The sequence below is a fragment of the Macaca fascicularis genome, chromosome 20, assembly GCF_037993035.2.
Source record: "Macaca fascicularis isolate 582-1 chromosome 20, T2T-MFA8v1.1".
NCBI classification, from domain to species: Eukaryota; Metazoa; Chordata; class Mammalia; order Primates; family Cercopithecidae; genus Macaca; species Macaca fascicularis.
In genome coordinates, this window is record NC_088394.1 from 23,153,998 (window position 1) to 23,178,745 (window position 24,748).

Sequence of the window (24,748 nt, forward strand, 5' to 3'; positions counted from 1 at the left end):
ACTTATATAGAGGGGCAGTGAATCCAGAATGGCCAAAACAATGCTTGTGATGAAGAATAAAGTTGGAAGAATTACCGTACCCAATCTTAAGTCTTACTATATAAAGCTTCAGTAATCAAATGTGACATTGGTGACAGGATAGATATAAGCCATTGGAACACAATAGAGAATCCGGAAATAGACCCACACAAATACGGCCTATTGATTTTCAACAAAAGTGTGAAAACAATGAAATGGAAAAAGGATAGTCTTTCAACAAATGATATTGGAATGATTAGACATTCATATGAAAACAAAGTGAACCTGACCTCCATCTCACACCTTTTACAAGAATTAACTCCAAATGGGTCATGGAGCAAAATGTAAAGGTATAAAATTTCAGAAAACACAGGAGAAAATCTTTATGTAGTTATACAAAGAGTTCTTAGACATGACACTTAAAAACATGACCCATAAAAGAAAAAAAGTGATAAATTGTACCTTATTAAAGTTTAAAAACTTTTGTTTTGCAAAAGACAAACTATAAACTAGGAGAACATATTTGCAAATCACATATCTGACAAAGGACTTGTATCCAGTTCATTGTATCGGAACTCTCAGACTCATTCGTATGCAGACAACCTTACTTAAAACGTAATCTAAAAACCTGAACAAACATTTTACCAAAGATAATACAAGGATGGCCAATACATTCATGGAAAGATATTCAATATCACTAGAAATTAGAGAAATGTAAATTAAAACCACAATGAGATACCATTGCACACTTATTAGAATGGCTAAAATGATGATAATGATAATAAATACTGTCAATATGGTGTGCTAATGAGTATGCAGAACAAGAGGAGCGCTCATCCATCACTGTGGAAATGCAAAATGGTACAGCCGCTCTGGGAAAGTGTGGCAGCTTCTTATGAAGCTAAACAAATGCATATTACTGAATGATCCCATTACTAGTTATTTATCTTAAAGAAATGAAACTTTATGCTCACACAAGAACCTGTGAGTGTATCAGCTCTATTTGTAAGCACTAAAATTTGAAAACCACTCAAATATTCTTTAACAGTTGAATAGATAAACCTTGATACATCCATACAATAAAATACTACTCTGCAATAAAAAAGAAATAACTATCCATATACACAACAATATGGATGACCCTCAAAGGCCCTTTGCTGAGAAAGAGAAAGCAATCTCAAAAGGTTTTCTTCCTGTATGATTCCATTTAGGTATTATTCTTGAAAAGATAAAACTGTAGTGATGAGAAACAGATCAGTGGTTGCCAGGGGCTGAACATGAGAAGAGGATGTGACTGTAGAGAAGTATGAGGAATTTTTCCTAGGTGATAGAACTCTTCTGTATTCTGATTGTGTGCTCGTTACATGAATCTATACATGCATTAAAATGTATAAATTTTTGCACAAGACTGTGCACCAAAAAGTCGATTTTACTGCATGTAATTAAACACACAAAATAAATGTTATAGGCAGAAAATAAACTCAAAAGACACACGAACAGAGAGAGAGAAGGCAATAGTCAAGATGAAGAGGGAACTGGGTAAGAGGAATGCAGAAGGAAAAAGGGTATCATGTTACTGAATGATACTAAAAAGTAATTTAAAGCAGCGGACTAAATCAACCTATGTAGAAGCAGTAGATAGAGGAGTGCCTGCTGCAGAAAATGTGATAAGTAATATGGAAACAAACTTAAGGAGTGCTCCCAATGCGGATGGCATGGGAAAGGGACAAATAATTAAATATAACCACTAAATAAATGACAGATGTAGAGAACAAATAACATTTATCCATGGGTAAATGGGTGTTAGATATTCTTAGAGAAAAGACCAGAGCAAATGGAAAAGCACCTATACTGTATTCAAAGCAGAGTTCAGGACAAATATATAATATACTATAGAAAATGAGTCTTTTAATTATGGTAAGTAAAGTCTGGGGGTAAAAAGTAATCATGAACCTAGAGTCAAATGCATAAAGCAAAAACTAGAAATGAAAGGAGAAATTTACGGAAATACCATACCAGAAGGGCTTTAAAAACATACTTTGTCAGTCTTGGACAGATAAAAGAGGTTAAGAAAATGGATATAGATAATTTAAATAATATAATTAGAGTGAATATAAAATACCTCTCTATCTTGATTCCTGAACCCTTCAATAAAAGAATTACATTTTTCCCTAGTATTCACAAAATTAGTGATATATTAACTTGTTAAGGAAACCTCATTAAATTCCCTCTAAAATGCCCCCAGAAATTGCTCAGCCCATATTTTCTGATGAAAATAAAACAGAACTAGAAATTAATGACAAAAACATGTAATACCAAAGATTGATGGATAAGTGAGATGGAGGTAGGAATCAGATGGAAGCCTCAAGAATTGAAATCTTGAAATTGCTTCCGTAAGGAACGGGAAATTAACTAGGGACATCCAACAGGGTTGACAAGCAGTGTGCAGAACCTTACTGTGGTTGGAGATCATGGATATATAGTGGCATGAAGCCCCTGTGTGTGAAACTTTCCCCTGGGGACACTCTCTAGAGCAAATGTCACTCATGGTTGAGAGTATGCACACAGGATATTGAAGAGACAGGAAGGTAAGGACATTTAAGCTGCTGGTCAGAAGTGACTGAATGACTTTTCCATATGGGAAGGGGTAGGGAGGAAGTAAAACCGTAGAATGCACTGATGGACCAGAGAAAAGGAAAGAGTTGAGGAACTGGAGGGTTTGATGAAGTGGGGAAAAAAAAAAAAAAACCCAAAAAAAACCCGGTAAAGGGAGTAGAGACATAAAAGGATAAAGTATCACTGGAGAGTTCAGTGGAGATGCCATACCAGGTGAAACTCCAAATGCCTGGATTGGAGTGGAGAGGAGGTCGTAAGAAGAATGGACAATACATTTGACTTCACATCGTCTATTATTCCCAGACCTCCTCCAAGATTCATTTGTATGAAAATCACATTGGAGGGGTACTCTTTTAGCCTTGGAATTTATCTTGATTGTTACATAATTTGGTCTAAATTCTCTGAGAGGATAAAGGAAATCAACATTTGTTGAGCCTCTGTCATGTGCCTTACATTCCACTTTGATACTATTATCCTCTATCATTAGGGTAGTCTTATCATTTATTGTTAAAATTTGGACTCTCTTAAGAGTGTGAGGACAACAGTTCTAAATTGAAGTTGCTCTGGGCAAGCGGGGATGGATGGTCACCTCCACTATTATCCAAGAGCCCATTTGAGTTGTCTGTAGGATTGTGAGAATTTGGGGGTGGGGAGACCAAGGCTCAGAGAAGTCATTTGAGTAAGATCACCCAGTTAGTGAGAGTCATGGCAGAGGTAGGATTGACAACCGTGTCTGCCTGACTCTGAAGTCCAGCCATTGCTAACTTAGTTCCTGATTCACCACACTAGCTATCCACCATTGTTTCACTAGCTGTGGCTTGATAGGCTCTCTTCTTGACAGACACCATGACAGTCCCAGCTGGAAGTCTGTCTCAACACAGATAATTAGATGTGTGATAACTGTACCACTGCCAGCAGTGACAGGAAGCCAGCTGTTCTAGGAGCCTGTGGGACCACGATGTGCTCGGGAGGACTTTGATGCTGGATGTGGGCTGCCCAAAGACCCCACGTTTGCTGGTTTTGTAATCAGAGCGTATCAGGTGAAGATTACACAGCGTGGCCAGTTACAGAGGCTGGGAAGGGTTTTCTGAGGATTCCAGGGCTCATAAAAGCCACAGCATCAGAGAACCTTGGGTTAGAAGGAAGTAATAAGTAAACAGGAATCGATGGGACAAAAATCTAGATTGTAGAGCAAAAGGCTAAAGAAGCTTCCAACTCAGGAAGGTATGGCAGGGCAGGGGGTTTCAAGCAAAGGACCGGGTAAACTGTCAGCCATCAACAGATAACTGAAACAGAAGAGGGCAGGGCAGGGCAGGACAGTGAAAATAGGTTGATGGCTCTGAAATGATTCACCTGTTTAGTCTCTCCCTCCAACCCTGGTTAGGGCCTGTGCTGAGGATGTCCAGCTGACCTCAATGAGGTTATCCTGGGTCTGTGTGCTATTCACCACGGAGCTCATTTTCTGTGTTCTGTAATGCAAACCAGAAGTTTTTAAGTATCACCCTGCAGATCCAATTGCCCTATAAAGTCTTTGGAGGAACAGGATGGGGTCTCTGAAAGCCAGGGCAATAGATTCTTGGAAACTGTCAAAGCACAACTGAATGTATAAGTTGTTTTAATAACACAATTAATACAACAATACATTCTCTTTGTCGAATATTTAAAATGTGATTGATAAAGCTAAAATCTTTACTCACAACCTTCACATCAGGTTTCTATACCTGTTCCTCAGAGGTGGACATTATTTTAAATCAATTTTGGGTATATATTTTCAGACTCTTTTCTACAGATTTACATTCATATATGACCTTGTAGAAAATGCATTTTACTGTACCTTTTAAATATTTGGAGGGCCTTTAAAAATTTTTTATTCTGACATAATCTCAAAATGACAGAACTTGGCAATAACAATAAAAGAAACTTCTATATACTCTTTACCTCATGTGCTAATTGTTTATATTTTGCCCCATTTGATTTAACATTTTCTCTACTAATATATTTTTATGTATGTGCACATTCTTTTTCTGATCTATTTGAGAGTAAGTTGGGGTCATGGTTTCCACTTATCTCGAAATACTTCAGTTTGTGTTTCCCGAGAACAAGAATATTCTTAGCACATTTATTCAAATGAGGAAATGCAACATTGACCCAATGCTATTATCTGACAGTTCAGCTCCAGATTTCACTAATTGAACCACTAATGCCTTCACACCTTTTTCTTAAACAAAGAGGCAGTATATTGCCCTCATCTTCTTTTTTCAACGTGCTTCATTTTGCTTTTTTCAACACGTTTCTGCATATAGATAGCCCAATGTTATCAGCATGGGCAAAGTACGTCAAAGTATGAATGCACCATAAATTATTTACTGCTGCCCCCATTGATGGGCACTCAGATTATTTCCTACTTTTATCATTGCGCACATCCTCAGGCTGAATGTTAGTGGATATTACTTTGGATTAATGTTCTTTTTTTTTCCTTAATAAATCCTTTATTGGAACGAATTACTGTTTTGAGGACACACAGTGAGGACAAAGCAAGGCTCATAATGCTGAGGAAAGTTCCTTTAAAAGGAGTTAAATAAGAGATGCTCCTGATTCACATAATGTGGGATCAGGGTATGAAAGCAGCACAATTATTCCGAGTTTTCTGACAGATAATTGTATCTTCTTAGAAAGAAAAAACAATTAAGGAAGTTCTTGGTGAAGAACAATTCTTGGGAAAATAGTTAACATGCATGCTATATTTTTATGGATTCAGTGCTGTCTTAGGGAACTTGGACCAGAATACAGAGGCCTCGCTTGCTCTAAAGACCCGTAGATGGAAACAGGCAGACCTCACCCCGCACCCAGAGCCCCACGCCCAGGGCAAACAGCGTTCTCTGGACCAGGACACGCTTCTCCTGTACACTTAGCAAACTTCCACCAGTGGGGACGTTTGCTATTTCTGCTTTGTGTGAAGCATTTGGTACCATCTGGGCTGGCTGGGTTTCAACAAAGATAGTAAAGAAACATTTATCAAGAAAAATCAAAGTCGGTCTCGCCAAGTGTGGTCTAGAGAGATTTGCTTCCGCGATACATATGCGGCTCTCTTGCTGCTGGGAAACACGACTCAACTTTGAAACGCTTCAGGAGGGACAGCCCTTTGGATCTTAGCCTGCAGCTACTGTCAACTGCTCATGATAGAGTGATTTTAGTAGCCAGAGCTCTTGGAGATGTGAATGCCAGCAGTCTCAGGATCCATTCCATGGCATTCCGTTCCACGGAATGTTTTGGCCCCTTTGGTAGAGAATAAGCTCAAAAGGACGAAAGTAGAAGAAAGGACCTATAAGGGTGAGGGAAGAGGTGGAGTCATGCCTCAGTGAGTAATGTTTGGCTCTGCGACGATTAGATGCCCAAGAAAAGGGCATTTTTGGCAGCACACAGTGGCTCACACCTGTAATCCCAGCACTTTGGGAGGCCAAAGTGGGAGGATCGCTCGTGGCCAGGAGTTTGAGACCAGCCTGGGTAACATAGTGAGACCCCATCTCTACAAAAATTTTTTAAAGGTTAGCTGGGTGTAGTGGCACTTGCCTGTAGTCCCAGCTATTCAGGGGGCTGAGGTGGTAGCATTGCTTGAGCACAGGAGATCAAGGCTGCAGTGAGCTGTGATTACGCCACTGCACTCCAGCGAGACGCTGTCTCAAAAAAAAAAAAAAAATTACTCTTAAACCACGAGTCTTGAGATTGACAGCTTCAAAATACAACACTCTTGTCCAGCAAAGAGCACTCTAAAAGAGCTGTAAATTCCTTTACCTTACGATAGAAGATCTTTTTCCAGTGACTATCCTTGTGGTGTCAGTTCTTAAGACTGGGGCGGAGGAGGGGGAGTGGCCTTGCCAGGGAGAAGAAAGATGAGCTGTTTCCTCTTGCCTCTGTGTTGTCAATCAACCTGACAGACAAACTTCTGGCGCTTCTGAGTATCTCAATCCTGTGTGCGTGCAGCTCACTATGTGATAGATGTGTCACTTCAAGATCCCAGCCTAGAAACTGGTACATGTTATTTTCCTTGGAAGGCTCAAGAAATGAAAGTAACAGTTGGATATTACATTCTATGGGGAAAATGCATGGTTATTTTGAGAAATTATTATTCTCCAGAACAATGTTACTTAATGCGTGTCTTATAGACTGGCAGCATCAGCATCACATGGAAACGTGTTAGAAAAGCATATGGACAGGTTTCACTGCAGACTTAGGGAATCAGAATCTATCTGTGGGGGTGGATGCCAGAGATCTGTGTCTCATGAGTCCTCTGAATAATTTTTATGCACAAGAAGCTCTCCTGTGGAAGGGTTCAAGTAAACATCAAATACATTGTTAAGAAGAAAACCACAAATTGTTCCATTTGAAGTCAGTCCATTTGGAAATGGTTAAGTCTTAATAATAAAAGTAGACAAATAGGCAAGGCACAGTGGCTCACACTTGTAATCCCAGCACTTTGGGAGACCAAGGCCGGAGGATCATTTGCATTCAGGAGTTTGAAACCAGTCTGGGCAACATGAAGAGACCCCCACCTCTACAAAAAATTTTTTAAAAAATTAGTTAGGCATGGGTTGGCAAGCACCTGTAGTCCTAGCTACTTGGAAGGCTGAGGTGGGAGGATCACTTGAGCCCAGGAGGTTGAGGCTGCAGTGAGCCATGATCATGCCACTGCACTCCAGCCTGGGTGACAAAGTGAGGCCCTGTCTCTCTCTCTCTCACACACACACACACACACACGCACACACACCAAAAACGTAGTGAAAGAGGGCAATGAATATGAATAAGAATAATAACGAAATAGCAGTAATATATAACAGTTAACATTTATTGAAGTATTTTCTAAGTTCCGGGTTCTGTGCTAAACATGTATATTCTTTGTACAGTTTTACTCTTGTAACAACCTTATTTTATTGATCAAGAAATTGAGGTTCATATGTGTGATGTAACTGCTTGGTAAGATGTGGACCCTGGGATCTTGTAGTCCTGTGTCCATGACACCATATGGTCTGTCCTGGGGAAAACATTAACGTTTTATTTTGACCCCTATATCCCCAGAGCCTAGCAGAATGCTTAGCACTTAATAGGGACTTGCTTGTTGAACTTAACTGATCAAGGTCAACATCTTGCTTTTGGTATAAAAATGAGATGTAGCTTGCAAGCTGAGATGGAAGATGAATTCAGCCTGTGGAAAAATAGAAGACAGTGCCATATTGCTGGAGTGCAGAAAAAATGTCAGCACAGAATAAGTTACAGCTTGCATCCTGGTAGCCAATTCAATGCTTCTCCCATCTCATTTATTCGGTCACAACCTCTTACTAGTTGTATGATTTTAGGGAAGTCAGTCTTATTTTTTTTCCAGCAATGGTCAGCTGTTTGAGTGTAGGAAAAGGACGCAGTAAGAAAGGACAGGTATTTGAATTTAAGTAGGGCTGGGGTATTGTGAGATAAGTAAAATAAAAAGAAAGAGGGACAAGGGAGTTGAGGGTCTTTCCAAGGGAACAGCTAAAATGCACCATAAAATCGAATCTGGGGATGAATGGAGTAAAAGCAAGAGGGAATAGGGAAATCAAGAGAGTGTGTTGGGTTCAAGGGACTGATTGGTGGAGAATGGACTGATGAATAGGGGAAGATTTATTGCAGTAGAATAATAGAGCTAATGAACTGGAAAAATAGAAATTGGTGTAAGACAGTAGGGTACTTGAAACTGAGATTGAGAAAGTGGTATAATTTCTGGGATAATAGGCTCCAGAGCATGACCATGGGAGGAGATGACTATGATTGGGGGTGAGCAAAGGTTGCAGGAAGTGAGGGGGTGCTTTCTCTCCTACTTTCCAATATTCTTCCTTCTAATCTGTTTTTCTTGTCATCTTGAATTTACAAAATTTCTGGTTTTATTTATGCTGTGGATGTTTTTCCAGCCTTTTCCCTATGGGCTGTCTGGGTGCAGGTTATGGGTGATACATGGATAGTAGGTGCATCTTGGTTTAGAGGGTAACTCTTTATTTCTTACTGTACTTGTGGAACTCAAGAAAAAAAAGTATTGAATAATGGCTATGGTAGTGGGTACCTTTGTCTTATTCCTTACTTTAATGGAATTGCATTTATCATGAACCATGGTGCTGTTATTGCAGATAGCCTTTATCCTGTTAATAAAATTCTCTGCTGTTTCTAGATAACTGCAATGGTCTTGTGGTTTTCTTCTTTGATCTACAAATATGATGAATATATTGAAAATAGATTTCCTAAGGTTGAGCCATCTTTGCATTCCTGATAGGAGTCATTATGTATTCACCTTTTAGCAGATAGTTAGTCAATTTGGATTGAATATATTACTGTGGATTGTTCTACTGTAAGTGAGATGATTGACATTGTATCCTTAAGAGCTATACAATTGTCATTTTCTAGTCTCCTTCCATTGACTACCTGCATTACTAGTTTCTGAATTGATTCCTAATTAACTACTTCCTGTGTCTCCAGGCTGATGATTTAGTCTCCCTCATCCTTTCTATGGCCAGTTGCATCTTCACTGCTGATTCTCTGCCTCCTTTTCTCCTCTAAGTTCAACCTTTTTTTTTTTTTTTTTGATGGAGTCTCGCTCTGTCACCCAGGCTGGAGTGCAGTGGCACAATCTCGGCTCACTGTAAGCTCTGCCTCCTGGGTTCACACCATTCTCCTGCCTCAGCCTCTGGGCAGGCTGGGACCACAGGCGCCTGCCACCATGCATAGCTTTTTTTTTTTTATTTTTAGTAGAGACAGGGTTTCACCATGTTAGCCTTATAGCCTCCTTTACCTTGGTGTTCTGGACTCAGGGTAGAGCTAAGTTCTAACCCTTTTGACATTTTCCCAACCTTCTCTCTATGGGCTGTCTGGGTGCTAGTTATGGGTGATACGTGGATAATAGGTGTACCTTGGTTTAGAGGCTAATTCTTCCTTTCTTTTTTAGCTTTTTCTTTTTGAATGGAGGTAAAATTGACATAACATAAATTAATCATTAACTGTTTTTAAATGTACAATTCAGTGACATTTATAGAATATTCACAGTGTTGGACAACCATCATCTCTATCTAGTTCTCAGAAATTTTCATCACCTCTAAAAGAAACCCTGTATTCATTAAGCAGTCACTCCCCATTTCCCTTTCCCTCCAGCCCCTGGCAACTATTAATAGTAGTCTACTTGCTGTTTCTATGGATTTACCTGTTTGGAATGTTTCATGTAAATGGAATCATACAATATGTGACTTTTTGTGCTGGGGTATACAAATGTTCATAGCAGCCGTATTCACAACAGCCAAAAAGTGGAAACAGCCCAACTGTGGATCAGCTGCTGAATGGATAAACAAAATGTGGGATATCTGTACGATGGAATATTATTCAGTCATGCAAAAAAATGAAGGGCCGATACATGCTATAGTGTGGTGAACTTTGAAAACCTTATGCTAAACGAAAGAAGCCAGCCTTTCCTGTGGGCTTTGTGGAAAATAAGCTTAGAAAACTTACAGTTAATCTTGGTATGGGAAGAGCTGTGTGAAAGTCGGAAATCCATTTTTAACCAACACAGAACAGAGTTGACATCTTATCAGCCCATCTCGTTTTGTGTGCTGCTTCAGCTATGGATGTTAATAAAATTAAATTTCTCACTAAACAAGTGTGATGCCAAAGAACCTTCCACAAGTTCTGCAGCCGTCACTGCTTGGTGCTTAAACATGTTGGACAGTATTAAGGTAAAAACTGCTTTTTCTTTTTCAGTAAGAGATGCTAAAAACCTTGTACCTATGGACCCCAATGGCCTGTCAGATCCCTACGTAAAACTGAAACTGATTCCTGATCCCAAAAGTGAGAGCAAACAGAAGACCAAAACCATCAAATGCTCCCTCAACCCTGAGTGGAACGAGACATTTAGATTGTAAGTGGAAACGACTGCAGTGAGCATGGGTGGTGGAGGTTGGATTATGGGCCACCTGAGATCAGGGAGTTCCTCCTCCTTTAGCTTCTGTTTCCTTCCTTCCCTACCTCCCTCCGTCTCTGTCTTCTCCCTCCCTCATTCCTCTCTTTCCCTCCCTTCTCTTCCATCTGCAATTTTGTGTTGTGAGCCAAGAAAAAAATTAGAGCTATTTTTTTTTAATAGAGATGAGAATGCCTGTGGTGTGGGGGAGTGGGTAGGATAGGAAATGGTGTGATGTGTTGCTAAGTGAAGGCAAGTTGTGGGAGAAATGATGGGGCTCAGGAAACAGGGGGACATAACCTACAGGGTGTGGTGACAGCTTCTCTAGAGCTGGGTTTATGGATGATGCTTGGCTTGCAGCCTGCTGGGACATCTCCACCAGCCTCCCTTGAGGATCTTCGCTGGCCAGGGCTCCAAGAATCTGGGAGTCTATTTCTTATACATCTAGGCATCAGGAGTTAGTTATAACAGCCAATTCACTGAGCATACATGATGTGTGACAAACACTGGGTTAAGCGATCTGCCTTTATCGACTCATTCTATTCCCAATGTAGCAATAGGGTTTATAGAGGTTAAAAGAGTATGCCAAAGTCCCATAGCAAATATGGAGTGGAGTGGAATTCAGCTTCCGGCAGTCTGACTTTAGAGGTCATACTTTTTTAGCTACCAGCTAGAAGCACGGTTCCTTGTCCTGTCTCCTCTTCCCTCTCTCAGGGCAAAGCTGGGCCCTTTCTCAGCCTCAGTCAAGGACGTGTCTCAGAACAGGCAATTTCCCCAGGATTTTTCTCCGTACATTTCCTCAGCCTCATTCTCAACCCACCTGTGTGCAGATAGAAATCATACACACCCAGTTATGCAACTGATACCTGTATTTCTTATAGGCAATAGGAACTCCTGAATATCCTGAACCCTATTAAGACATAAGATAACAAAAGTAGTTAGAACTGTTCTTGTCATAGCCAATCTAGGGCCTCTGCCTGTTTAAGCCACAGGCTGTCAAACAGAAAAAGCTCTGACTCCCTGGAGAGCTAGCCTGGGATGGAAACTGAATATGTTTCTTTCAGCAGCTTGGAATCTTTAAAAATTTCTACCTCCAAGTCTTGTCCTCTTGTACATTTCTTCTGCTTGAAAAATTACTACGACTTCCACTGATGTCTTGTCTTTTTCTCTATGCAGTCAGCTGAAAGAATCGGACAAAGACAGAAGACTGTCAGTAGAGATTTGGGATTGGGATTTGACCAGCAGGAATGACTTCATGGGATCTTTGTCCTTTGGGATTTCTGAACTTCAGAAAGCCAGTGTTGATGGCTGGTAAGTAAGATTTTGCTTTGAAAGCTGCCATACAGCTTGCTCCATCAAACACGGGATCAAGTATGTTTTCCTTTTTCTCCAAAAATTGAAATGGTAAAGCAGAGTCCCAAAGTGAAGTCTGGTTGATTGGATCTGCCTCGCAGATATGTTTTGTTTGGTCCTTGTACTAAAAACAACAAAGAAAGAGGCCAGGTGTGGTGTCTCACACCTGTAATTCCAGCACTCTGGGAGGCCAAGGCAGGTGTATCACTTGAGCTCAGGAGTTCAAGACCAGCCTGGGCAACATGGTGAAACCACATCTCTACCAAAAACATGAAAAATTAGCTGGGCGTGGCGGTGTGTGCCTGTAGTCCCAGGCACTCGAGAGGCTGAGATGGGAGGATCACTTGAACCCTGGAGGTGGAGGTTGTGTAGTGAGCAAGTTGGTCAGAGATTGAGCCACTGCACTCCAGCCTGGGTGACAGAGTGAGGAGAAAGAGAGAAAGAGAGAGAGAGAGAGAGAAAGAGAGAAAGAAAGAGAGAGAAGGAAGAAGGAGGAAGGAAGAAGAAGGAAGAAGGGAAAGGGAAGGAAAGGAAGAAGAAAGAGGGAAAGCAGGAAGGAAGGAAGGGGGGAACGGAGGGAGGGACAGAGAGAGGGAGGGAGGGAGGGAGGAAGGGAATTAGTTCTAGCATTTTAAAAATCTGGGAGTAGAAGACAACAATTGAGAACAGTTGAATAGTTAATGCCCCCTTTAGCCAGGACACGGATTTTCTATTTGTCACCGTCCTCACCACTCCCTATTTTATTACATCTGGCCCACTTTACTAAACTATATGATGCGACTGTAACTGCCCAGTGGCTTCTTTGTGCCTGCTGCCCAGACAGAGCCGATTTATCAAGACAGGAGGATTGCAATAGGGAAAGAGTTTTACACACATAGAGCCAGCTAAATGGGAGAACAGAGTTTTTTTATGACTCAGATCAGCCTCCCTAAAAATTTGGAAGCTAGGGCTCTTCAAAGATAGTTTGGCAAGGCGTAGGGTGGCTAGGGAATGGGTGCTGCTGACTGGTTGGGGATGCAGTAATAGGGGTGTGAGATGTGGTCCTCGTGCGCTGAGTCCACTTCTGGGTGGGGCCACAGAACTGGTAGGCAGGTCCAGATGGGGTAGTCTGATAGTCAGAAAGGCAAAAGCCTGAAAAGACATCTCAAAAGGCCAATCTCAGGTTCTACAATAGTGATGTAATCTGCAGGAGTAACTGGGGAAGTTGGAAATGTTGTGACCTCTGGGATAAAGGCTGATAATAATCCATGTCTACATCTTAGTAGAATTCAGGCTCTTTTCATTTTCCTAACTTGGCAATATTTCATTAGTTTTACAAAGGCAGTTTAGTTTTGGGGAAGGGCTGTTATCATTTAAAATATACAACAAATTTCTTTCAAAGTTAGGTTGGCGGTCTGGTTGGGGTGGAGCCATTGATTATCAGAAATGTAGAAAACCTGAAGAGACATCTCAAAAGGCCAATTTTAGGTTCTACAATAGTGATTTTATCTGCAGGAGTCATTGGGAAAGTTGCAAATCTTATGGCCTCTGGAATAATGGCTGGCAATCCTTTATGTCTACACCGTAGCAGAATTCAGGTTCCTCTCATCCTCCTAACCTAGTGGTCTCTCATTAGCTTTATGAAGGTAGTTTCATTTTGGGCAAGGGCTATTATCATTTAAAATATACACTAGGCCGGACGCGGTGGCTCGCCCCTGTATTCCCAGCGCTTTGGGAGGCTGAGGTGGGTAGATCACGAGGTCAGGAGATTGAGACCATCCTGGCCAACACGGTGAAACCCTGTGTCTACTAAAAATACTAAAATTAACTGGGCATGGTGGCATGTGCCTGTTGTCCCAGTTACTCAGGAGGCTGAGGCAGGAGGACCACTTGAACCCAGGAAGCAGAGGCTGCAGTGAGCCGAGATCATGCCACTGCACTCTAGCCTGGGTGACACAGCAAGACCCCATCTCAAAATAAAATAAAACAAAATAAAATGAATAAAATAAACATGAAATCTGACCCAAAGTTAACTTGGCCCAAGCCCAGGAAAGAGTAAGGGCAGCTTGGAGGTTAAAGGCAAGATGGGGGTTAGTTAGATCAGATCTCTTTCACTGACATCATTTTCTCACTGTTACAATTTCTGCAAAGACAGTTTCACGACTTGCTCCATGCACACCAGAGTGGCTTGTACACTTCACCTAAAAGATATGTGCAACCCACTGTCAGATTGTGTCTGAGAAGCTGCTGCTTCCTTGGGAGTCCTTAGCAAGGCTGACCACAGATCACAGATGTACTGCAGTGTTGTTTTCATAGTCAGCTGCAGTGTCTCCTTTCTCCTGAAGATTTTATTTTGCTCCCTTCCTATGGCAGAAAAAAAAAAATATATATATATATATATCGTTCAATATTACCCACAGAGAGGCTGGGTAAGCCCCCTTGGCAACCGTTTCACAGTTAACTGAGTCAAGGAGTCAGAAGAAATAGCTCAACCTGCCACTATAACTTTGGGAGAAGTGGCAATTGGACTGCTATTACTTCTTCAAGATAAATTGTCGCATATCTGGATTGTCTCATTCAGGACTTTTTCAGCTTCGAGTGAAAGAAAATAAAAATCAAACTGGTTTCGCAAGAAAGAGATGTATCATTTGGACCACACACACATCTTTCGATTGTTCACCTTATGACTTCCTTGTCTTGGCTCCGTATTTAATCTTAGGCTTTTCTTGAAAAATATATTGAGTGTCCACTAGGTGCTGGTCACTAGAGACACATCGAGGTATAAGACAGACATGACTTCATGGAGCTTAGCTTATGGCGGGGGGGGGGTGGGCAGATAAACATTGAACAAGGAATTACGCAAATGACAAATCAATGACAACATGATGGAAGATGTGAAGAAGACAGAAGCTGAGAGTTTTGAACCCAAAAGTATCTGAGACAGATTTCAATCAATTTAGAAAGTTTATTTTGCCAAGGTTGAGGATGTGCCAGTGACACGGACTCAGGAGATCCTAATGATATAGACCCAAGGTGGATGGGGTACAACTTGCTTATGTACATTTTAGGGAGACATAAGACATCAGTCAGTACACGTGAGATTTACATTGGCTCAATCTGGAAAAGCAGGACAACTCAAAGTGGGATGAGGAGGTGCTTCCAGGTCATAGGTAGATTTTACAATTTTCTGATTGGCTATTGGCTGAATGAGCTGTTATCAATAGAAAGGAATGTGTGGATTACATAAGGAGTTGTGCAGACCAACGTTTTATCATGAAGATGAAGCCTCCAGGTAGCAGGCTTCAGAGAGACTAGATTGTAAATGTTTCTTATCAGACTTAAGGTCTGTGTTGATGTTAACGCTGGTTGACTTTTCCTGAATTCCAAAAGGAAGGGGGTATAATGAGACATCATGTCCAACCCTCCCTTCTCATCATGGCCTGAAACAGTTTTTCAGGTTAACTTTGAAATGCCCTTGGCTGAGAGGAGGGGTCCATTTACATGGCTAGGGGGCTTAGAATTTTATTTTGGGTTTACAGAATGTACCCCAAAAGAGTTGTGTTAAATCACATTTCACAAATGGTTAAAAACATAGTTCTCATAAAATAGATAATGGGCATTGGCCAAAGATTTCCTTAGCTCACTAAGGAGAAAAGCAGCAGGATAAATGAATGATTCCGCAGAAGGTTTGAGAAACTGATGTTTGTGTAATTAGTAGAAAAAGAAATGCGGAAATAACTTTGCTCAGTTAAATATAAAACCGACTGATAGGACAATAGAATCACAAGCTTTGGGGTTATCTTATCTACTAGACTGAAAAAAAAAAAAAGATTTTGGCCAGACATGGTGGTTCACGCCTATAATTCCAACACTTTGGGAGACCGAGGTGGGCAGATCATCTGAGGTCAGGAATTCGAGACCAGCCTGGCCAACATGGTGAAACCCTGTCTCTACTAAAAATACAAAAATTAGCTGGGCCTGGTGGCACATGCCTGTAATCCCAGCTACTTGGGTGGCTGAGGCAGGAGAATCGCTTGAACCCAGGAGGCAGAGGTTGCAGTGAGCTGAGATCGCGCCACTGCACTCCAGCTGGGCAACAGAGCGAGACTCCATCTCAAAAAAAAAAAAAAAAAAAAAAGATTTCAACTCAGTTTTCTAAAAGTTAACATCTGTCTTTGCAGACTAGGGAGGCCCTCTGGGCCTGACTTGATGGTGAATAATAAATTAAACAAAGTAATATTACTGTGAGGAAAGAAATAGCTAATTAGAAAATGCTCTAGCATGACATTAAAAGTTTACACGATTGTCTTTTTGGGTTTTTTTTTTCCCCCAAGCTTTGAATATTTTTCCCTAACATACAAATGACTTGACTTCGCAGGGTCTACATCAGTCACTCACAGTGGGCGTTTCATTCTCATTTTAAATCAAACGTAAAGAGGTTAAAGAGAAAGAATGTATGATCCTCAGGGGGTATGTGACAGGAGAAAACGTAATAATAATTATTATAATAACAATAGCTACTGCTCATTGACTCTTAATAGATGCCAGGCTCTGGGTCCAGCATTTCCGGATGTTGTGGAGTCGCAGTTTCACACAGCACTGATCAGGTGTGCAGAAAAAAATAAAGCTTCTTTCTTTTCTGTAATGGACTTAGACTTTCTCATGCACTTTTGTGAGCTCCTGGTGACCGAGGAGAAGGGACTCTGTATGCTGCATGTGGGATTTTCTGAGCTTCACTGCTTCACTTTTCTGACTGGTCCCTGTTAACAGCAAAACCAAGCTCTATAAAATAGTTCAAAGAAGTTCATTCTGAGCCAATATAAGTGGCTGTGGCCTGGGGAAACAAACCCGAGAAGCTTTGAATAAGTGGTCCTGAGGTGGTTAGATTACAGTTTGGTTTTACACATTCTGGGGAGGCAGAAGTTACAGGCAAAGACATAAATCAGTACATGGAGATTATAAATTGGTTTGGGCCCAAAAGGCCGGATAGCTTTAAATGGGTTATAGGAGATTCTTTAACTTGCAGTTTGTTAGAGTAAGACTTTGCTAAAACTTGGAGTTTACAGGAAGAAATGCTTTACATTGGCCGGGCGCGGTGGCTCATGCCTTCACTCCCAGCACTTTGGGAGGCCGAGGCAGGTGGATCATTTGAGGTCAGGAGTTTGAGACCAGCCTGGCCAACATGGTGAAACCCCATCTCTACTCAAAATGCAAAAAAATTAGCAAAGTGTGCTGGTACATGCTTGTAATCTCAGCTATTCTGGAGGCTGACCAGGAGAAGTGCTTGACACAGGAGGCGGAGGTTGCAGTGAGCTGAGATCACGCCATTGCACTCTAGCCTGGGTGACAGAGTGAGACTCCATGTTTTATGTTGAGGATGCGTGCAGCAAGATGGATTGCTTACGTTGTGACTGCGCCTTTGCCTGGCCTGGCCTTAGTCCTGTTTGTAATCTGGTATTTTATTGCCACAAAGAGTCTGTTTTGTCAGTCTTACGATCTCTATTTTAACATTCATGTTAGCCCATTGTTGTATCTAAACTCCAAAGGAGAGGGGGTATAACGAGACATGTCCAATCTCCTTTCTCTCATGGCTGACAATTCCATTCTTAAGGTTTTTCTTACATCCTCTTGGCCAAGGAGGGGAGAATGTTCTGTCAGTGGGGGGGCCTTAAGATTTTATTTTTAGCCTACATTCCTAAACCAGTGCCCACTGAAGCGGGACCGGTCCCGCTAGCTTTGGGGCATCATTCTGGCTTTGTGCTGGAGATCCTGGCCTGTTGCTTCCTCTTGTGAGTTCCCTCCATGCAGCGCCTTCTCTGTCCCACTCGTAGGCTACTGCTGCGCCTGGTTCAGGGAGGGCCAGGAGCCTGCCTGAGTCCTCCCCCTGGGGAGTCTTTTCTGCTCCTGCTGCTGCTGCTGGAATGATGTTGCCTGGTACATGGATAGGTCTCTGGCCAGCGTTCCAGCCGAGGAGGAGGGAAACCCACCTCTCCCCACCACCTGTCCTTTCTCCTTCCCAAGGTTTTCTAAGCCCTAAAGAGAAGGGCTTCTCCTGTAATCACCCAATGAGTTCATCTAGAGCTGATTCACTGAGACGGCAATATTTTAGCAGAGAAAGCGTTTAATAAACACAGTGCCAGCCAAGCAGAAGGATGGAAGTTTATTACTCAAATCGACCTCCTCCAAAATTCAAAGACTAGGGTTTTTCAAGGATCTTTTGGTGGGAAGGGGGGCTAGGGAATGGGGAATGCTGATTGGTGGGTCGAGAGTGAAATCACAGGGGGTCAAAGCGGTCTTCTCATGCTGAGTCAGTTCCTGGGTGAGGATCAGAAGACCAGGTAAGCCAGTTTTGTTGTATGGGGTCCTGGTCTGGATGACACCAGCTGGTCCATCAGAATGCAGGGTCTGGAAAATATTTCAAACACCAATTTTAGGTCAATAATAGTTATTTTATCTATAGGAGCAATTGGGGAGATCATGAATCTTATGACCTCTGGCTACATGTCTCTGGAGCCAGAATTCTAACTTTGTGGCTAATATGTTAGTTTTACAAAGGCAGTTTTAGTCCCCAAGCAAGGAGATGGTTAGTTTTGGGAAGGAGCTATTATTGTCTTTGTTTTAAAGTTAAGCTAATGGCCAGGTGTGGTGGCTCATATCTGTAATCCCAGCACTTTGGAAGTGCCAAGGTGGGAAGATTGCTTCAGTTCGGAAGTTAGAGACCAGTTTGGGCAACACAGTGAGACCCTGTTGCAACAAAAAATTTAGCCAGGCATGGCGGCATGCACCTGTGCTCCCAGCTACTCAGGAACCTGAGGTGGGAGGATCACTTGGGCTCAGGAGGTCAAGGCTGCAATGAGCTGTGATTGTGCCCCCGCACTCCAGCCTCGGCAACAGAGAAAGATCATGTCTCAAAGTAAATAAAGAAACAAATACAAATAAAAAATGAACTGAAACTAAATTCTTCCCATAGTTAGCTTGGCCTAGGCCCAGGAATGGACAAGGACAGCTTGGAGATTGGAAGCAGATGGAGTTAGTTAGGTCCGATTTCTTACACTGTCATAACTTTTCTATGTCATATTTCTCTTACTGTCATAATTCTTGCAAAAGTAGTTTAACTCCCACACATGCCATATCCTTCTTCCTGGGCTAGTGCCTGCCTTGTCTACTCCCCTAAGGCAGAGAGCAGGGAAGAAAAAAAAATGGTTTAAGAATAGGGATAGTGTATCAGGAGTAAGCCCAAAATATTACTACATTTACACTTAGATGATCATTTATTCTCCAGTTATTCTAGATAGAGCATCATTTCCAAGGATCAGAATAGTTCCGCAACATGTTAGGGACACACAGCTTCTAAGCAACAGTTCTGGGTTCAGGTCCAGGTTTCTATGATGCCAGAGCCTAAGCATATACAAATCCCATTCTGCCTCCTGATACAGGGGTAGATGGAAGGCTAGAGGGTAGACAGCTTGGGTTTGATTTTGGCTTTCCTAACTGGGTGGCGGCTTTGTGACCTCAGGTGAGCCACTTCTCCTGTCGGTACTACAGCCTTCACAGCAGGTATGCCACCCATCAGATTGATTACAACACCCCCTATCCTCCATCCACCACTTAGGATAGGTGTGAAGTTGATGACACAATAGTTGGAAGGGAACTTTTCCAAAATAAAAGCCCTCTTCAGATTCTGCAGATAGAAGTCCTCTTCAGATTTACGGCCAAGACATTTGCAATGCTGTCTTGACTAAATGGACCAGATCCTAGACATTTGGATTCTTGCCCCTGGGATTCTTTGAACACTATGTGATCTTGAGTAAGTCTCACACCCTTTCTGAGACTCAGTTTCACCATTTAGAAGGGGATGGGCTCCACCAGCTCTTCTGTTGTGCTGTAATTTAAGACCGTGTGGCAGAAACAGCAGATGCAGCTGTGAAAGCTCCCAGATGTGGTACACTAGCCCCAGGCCCCCTGTCTGCATCTGCCTCTTGGCCAGTTGCCCTGTATCTGTTGTCAAATCCTCCTCTTTGTTTCTAATTTTGCTTATTTATACTGTCTCCTTTCTTTCCCCTTGATTTTTCAGAGGTTCACCTGTTTTATTTACTTATTTATTTTCTTCAAGAAATTAACTCTGGGATTTGTGTATCAATTCTGTTTGTTTTCTCCTTTTCTGTAGGTTTATTTTGTGTTTGGCTTTGACTTTCAGTTGAATATTTTACTAATTTATTTTTTCTTCTTTTGCCTGACTCTGCTCTTTAAAAATAATGAATAGCTTTTTTTGTTTGTTTGTGTGTTTTTGTTTTGAGACAGAGTCTTGCTCTAATGCCCAGGCTGGAGTGCAGTGGCACGATCTTTGCAGGTTTAAGTGACTCTCCTGTCTCAGCCTCTTGAGTAGCTGGGATTACAAGTGCCTGCCACCATGCCCGGCTAATTTTTGTATTTTCAGTAGAGACAAGGTTTCACCATGGTGGCCAGGCTGGTCTTGAACTCCTGACCTCAGGTAATCCTCTCACTTTGGTCTCCCAAAATGTTGGGATTACAGGTGTGAACCACCACACCTGGCCAAAAATAATGAACAAGCATTTAAGGGAATAAATGTTTCCTCTAAGTTTTGATATGCTAACATTCTGGCTTTTGCTGCTTTCTTGAGGGTCTACAGTTGAGTTTTTAGTTTCTTTTCTAACATGCTTTAATTTAGGCATTTTTTTAACCCCTAGAATTAGATTTCTGTTTAAATTTTTATTATTGATGTTAAGTTACTGTTTTAGTGCTTTCAAGTTAGAGAATATGGCCTGTGTACTTTTCCTTTTTCCTTTGATTTTCTTTCCTTTTCTTTCAGCATAGCTTAGTATTTGTTCCATGTTGTTAAAAGTTCTGTGGACTTTCAAGAAAAAGATTATATTAACTATTTGTAGAGTATACTTTTTTTTTTGGTGGAGAAAGAATAAACCTTTTTTCAACTTTTATTTTAGATTCAGGGGATACATGTACACATTTGTTACCTGGGTATGTTGCATGATGCTGAGGTTTGGAGTATGAATGATTCCATCACCCAGGTACTGACCATAGTAGCCAATAGTTAGTTTTCCAACCCTTGTCTTCCCCTCCCCTCTGCCCTCTGTAGTCCCTAGTGTCTGTTGTTGTCATCTTTGTGTCCATGAGTGCAGGGTATACATTTGTTCATTCCAATGTATTATAAGGTCCACATCTTTTTTTTTTTTTTTTTTTTTCTGAGTCAGAGTTTCGGTCTTGTTGCCCGGCTGGAGTGCAATGGCGCGATCTCAGCTCACCACAACCTCCGCCTTCCGGGTCCAAGGGATTCTCCTGCCTCAGCCTCCTGAGTAGCTGTGATTACAGACATGCGCCACCACGCTCAGCTAATTTTGTATTTTTAGTAGAGACGGGGCTTCTCCATGTTGGTCAGGCTGGTCATGAACTCCTGACCTCAGGTGATCCACCCGCCTCGGCCTCCCAAAATGCTGGGATTACAGGTGTGGGCCACCACGCCTGGCCAAGGTCCAGATCTTTTATAACTACTTATTGTCCTTTTGTTTGCTTGAGCTAAATGTGTAGTGCTTATTAAGTTTCTTCAGGCAATATGATTCAAAAGCGTTCTTTCTGTTTCTAGGAGTTCTTGCCTTATCTGTATATGGCAATATTATTAACCACATAACTCTACCAATCTTATTATATTGACATGAAGTTATCTTTGTTGCAGCTAATGCTTTTTCTCTATAATTTCACTTTGTTGCTGGCATTCATTCATTCATTCATTCATTCATTCATTCGTTGAATATACACAGTGAACACCTGCTGTGCTGAAGAGATGCTAATGAGCAAAATAGACAAGAACCCTGTGGCCTCATGGAGTTTTCTTTCTAGTTGAAGAAAAATAAACAACAATAGTAAATTAACAAAAATAAGTAGTAAAACATGGCATGTTTGAGGCTGATAAGTGCCATAGAGAAAAGTAAACAAGAAATGGGGGACAAGGAATCTTGGGGAGTGGGGGCATTCAGATTTTATAGGGAATTCAGGAAAGGACTCACTGAAAAGGTAGCATAGACCAAAGATCTAAAGCAGGTGAGGAGTGAGCTGTGTGGATATCTAGGGAGAGGTTGTCTTAGACAGAGAGGACGGCAAATGCAAGGGCCCTGAGGCAGGAGTGCATCTGGCAAGTTGGAAGAGCAGTAAGGAGGCACGTGTAGCTGGAGCTGGATCCGTGAGGGGAGACTGGAGGAGGATTAGGTCTGGGAGGATATATATGGGGAGAGGGTTGGCAGATCCTGTGGGCCTTGTCAGGACTTTGTCTTCTGCTCTGAAGAAGATGGGGAGCCAAAGAGTTAATGAGATCGAACCGACCTTTGCATGTGTCCTTTTTGGTTGTGGTGTGGTAGATCCCTTTTCCCTAGTAGGTCCTTTCCCATTCTTTTATGTCGAATCTTTCTAAGTCCTTTGGTCTTGTATAACAAGTGGCACGTTGTTGGAATTTTTTTCTTTTTTTTTCTTTTAGAGACAGAGTCTCCCTCTGTCGCCCAGGCTGGAGTGCAGTGGCATGATCTCAGCTCACTGCAACTTCTGCCTCCTGGATTCAAGCACTTCTCCTGCCTCAGCCTCCCGAGTAGCTGGGATTACAGGCACCTGCCACCACGCCCAGCTAATTTTTGTATTTTTAGTAGAGACGGGGTTTCACCATGTTGACTAGGCTGGTCTCGAACTCCTGACCTCATGATCTGCCCACCTTGGCCTCCCAAAGTGGTGCTGGGGTTACAGGAGTGAGCCGCCGCGCCTGGCCTTTTTTTTTTTTTTTTTTTTTTTACTTTAAGTTCTGGGATACATGTGCAGAACGTGCAGGTTTGTTACATAGGTATACATATGCCTTGGTGGTTTGCTGTACCTATCAACCTGTCATCTAGATTTTAAGCCCCGTGTGCATTAGGTATTTGTCTTAATGCTCTCCCTCCCCTTGCCCCCCACCCCCTGACAGACCCCAGTGTATGATGTTCCCTTCCTTCTGTCCATGTGTTCTCATTGTTCAACTTATGAGTGAGAACATGTGGTGTTTGATTTTCTGTTTCTGTGTTAGTTTGCTGAGAATGATGGTTTCCAGCTTCATCCATGTCCCTGCAAAGGACATGAACTCCCCCTTTTTGATGACTGCATAGTATTCCATGGTGTATATGTGCCACATTTTCTTTAGCCAGTCTATCATTGATGGGCATTTGGGTTGGTGCCAAGTCTTTGCTATTGTGAATAGTGTTGCAATAAACATACATGCGCATGTGTCTTTGTAGTAGGGTGATTTATAATCCTGAATCTGAAGATCTTTTCTCCACAGGAAAATGTTTTAATGTTTATAGCTGTAATTGCCATGTTTCTTATGGTGTTTCTGTTTCTAAAGTTTTCTTTTTCTTTCCTATTTCATTCTTTTTTATTCCATCTCCTTCTGAACAGATAACTATTATCTTAAATCAGTGTTATATTACATTTTTTAAGAATACTTTATTTTGTTAATAATGACATTTTGGTCTTACTACAACAACAACAACAACAACAACAACAGCAACAACAACAAAAAGCTAATGCTTTGGAATCAGACTTCTTGGGTTAGAATTTCTACTGTACTACTTCCTAGCTGTGTACCCTTGGCAAGTTACTTAGCCTCTCTGTGCTGTGTTTCCTCATTTGGAGATAATAGTCATAATTATGTCACAGGATTGTTGCAATATCAAATTAGTTAATATAAATGAGGTGCCCAATGTCTGCTACATAGCACTCAGTGTTAGTCATTATTGTTATTTAATAATTATTAGAAAAATATAAAAAATCAGAGAATTTTGTCCAGATTCCCAGTGCCCATAACCACTATTGACCCTATATAGAGAGAGTGAAACAAAAGTGAAACCTTACTCTGCATACTATTTGGTAGCTTGCATTTTTCACCTAAAAATAATCTGCAATAAATGTAATTGTGGCAAAACTTTTGTGCCCAGCTTTAATAATTTCCTAATAAATTTCTAAGCCAGGAATTGATGCCTTTAAGCATATATGCATCATTAAAGTGTTTGTCAAAATGTCCTACAATTTTAAAAATCAATTTACAGTCTTACCAATCTTGTAAGAGGCTTTTCAGTTTATTAACATTAACATCCAGTGCTATAAATTTCAAAGACATGATGCAAAGATTATACACATACTATATTACAAATTATGTTGAACATTTTCATTTGCCTATTGCCATTTGTTTATATTTATATATGACTATGTCCTTTTGCCTTTTTCTTATTGACTTGTAAGAACTTTTTATATGAGAAGACTATTAATAGGTCTAGGTCTTTTCTGACATATGTATATTGCAACATTCCTCCTTTTCATGTTGTAAATTAATGTTTGTAATATGCATTCTTAGTGGTATATAAAGCATTTGATTCAACTCCAATCTATTATGATAAATATCAAGTCAATTGCCAGAAAAATTTCTCAAGTTTTTCTTTTCATTGAGTAATTGTTACCTGAATTATCCATGCTGTGTTCACTGTCTCAAATGAATTTTTTAATTCAGTGATTATATTTTTTTTTCTGAAAGTGGTCTTTCCCACTGTCATATTTGTTCCCTTTTCACAGATGCACCAACCCCTTGAATCTCATTGAAAATATGAATTAGGTAGTTTCTAGAATGTTCTTTCTTTTGGCAGCAGTTTCGTTTCATGGGAGTTAATTTGATTCTGCATTGTTTCTTTCTATTTAAATGACTGAATTTTTCACACGTCCTATTGTGTTTATTTGCCCATACTTATAGAAGAGTGAGCACAGAAATGACAAGTGTCCTTG

The 24,748-nt window shown here is 41.2% G+C and overlaps 1 protein-coding gene across 2 annotated transcripts in view; it reads left to right on the forward strand.

The window, feature by feature from the left end:
• PRKCB (protein kinase C beta) overlaps nucleotides 1-24,748 on the forward strand; it is a 382,389-nt gene that overhangs the window by 246,540 nt on the left and 111,101 nt on the right. For both annotated transcript variants that reach the window (XM_045381896.2, XM_045381898.2), the window contains exons 6-7: nucleotides 10,399-10,555; nucleotides 11,771-11,905. In XM_045381896.2, coding sequence (XP_045237831.1) covers nucleotides 10,399-10,555; nucleotides 11,771-11,905 — 292 coding nt within the window. The remainder of the gene's footprint in view (nucleotides 1-10,398; nucleotides 10,556-11,770; nucleotides 11,906-24,748) is intronic.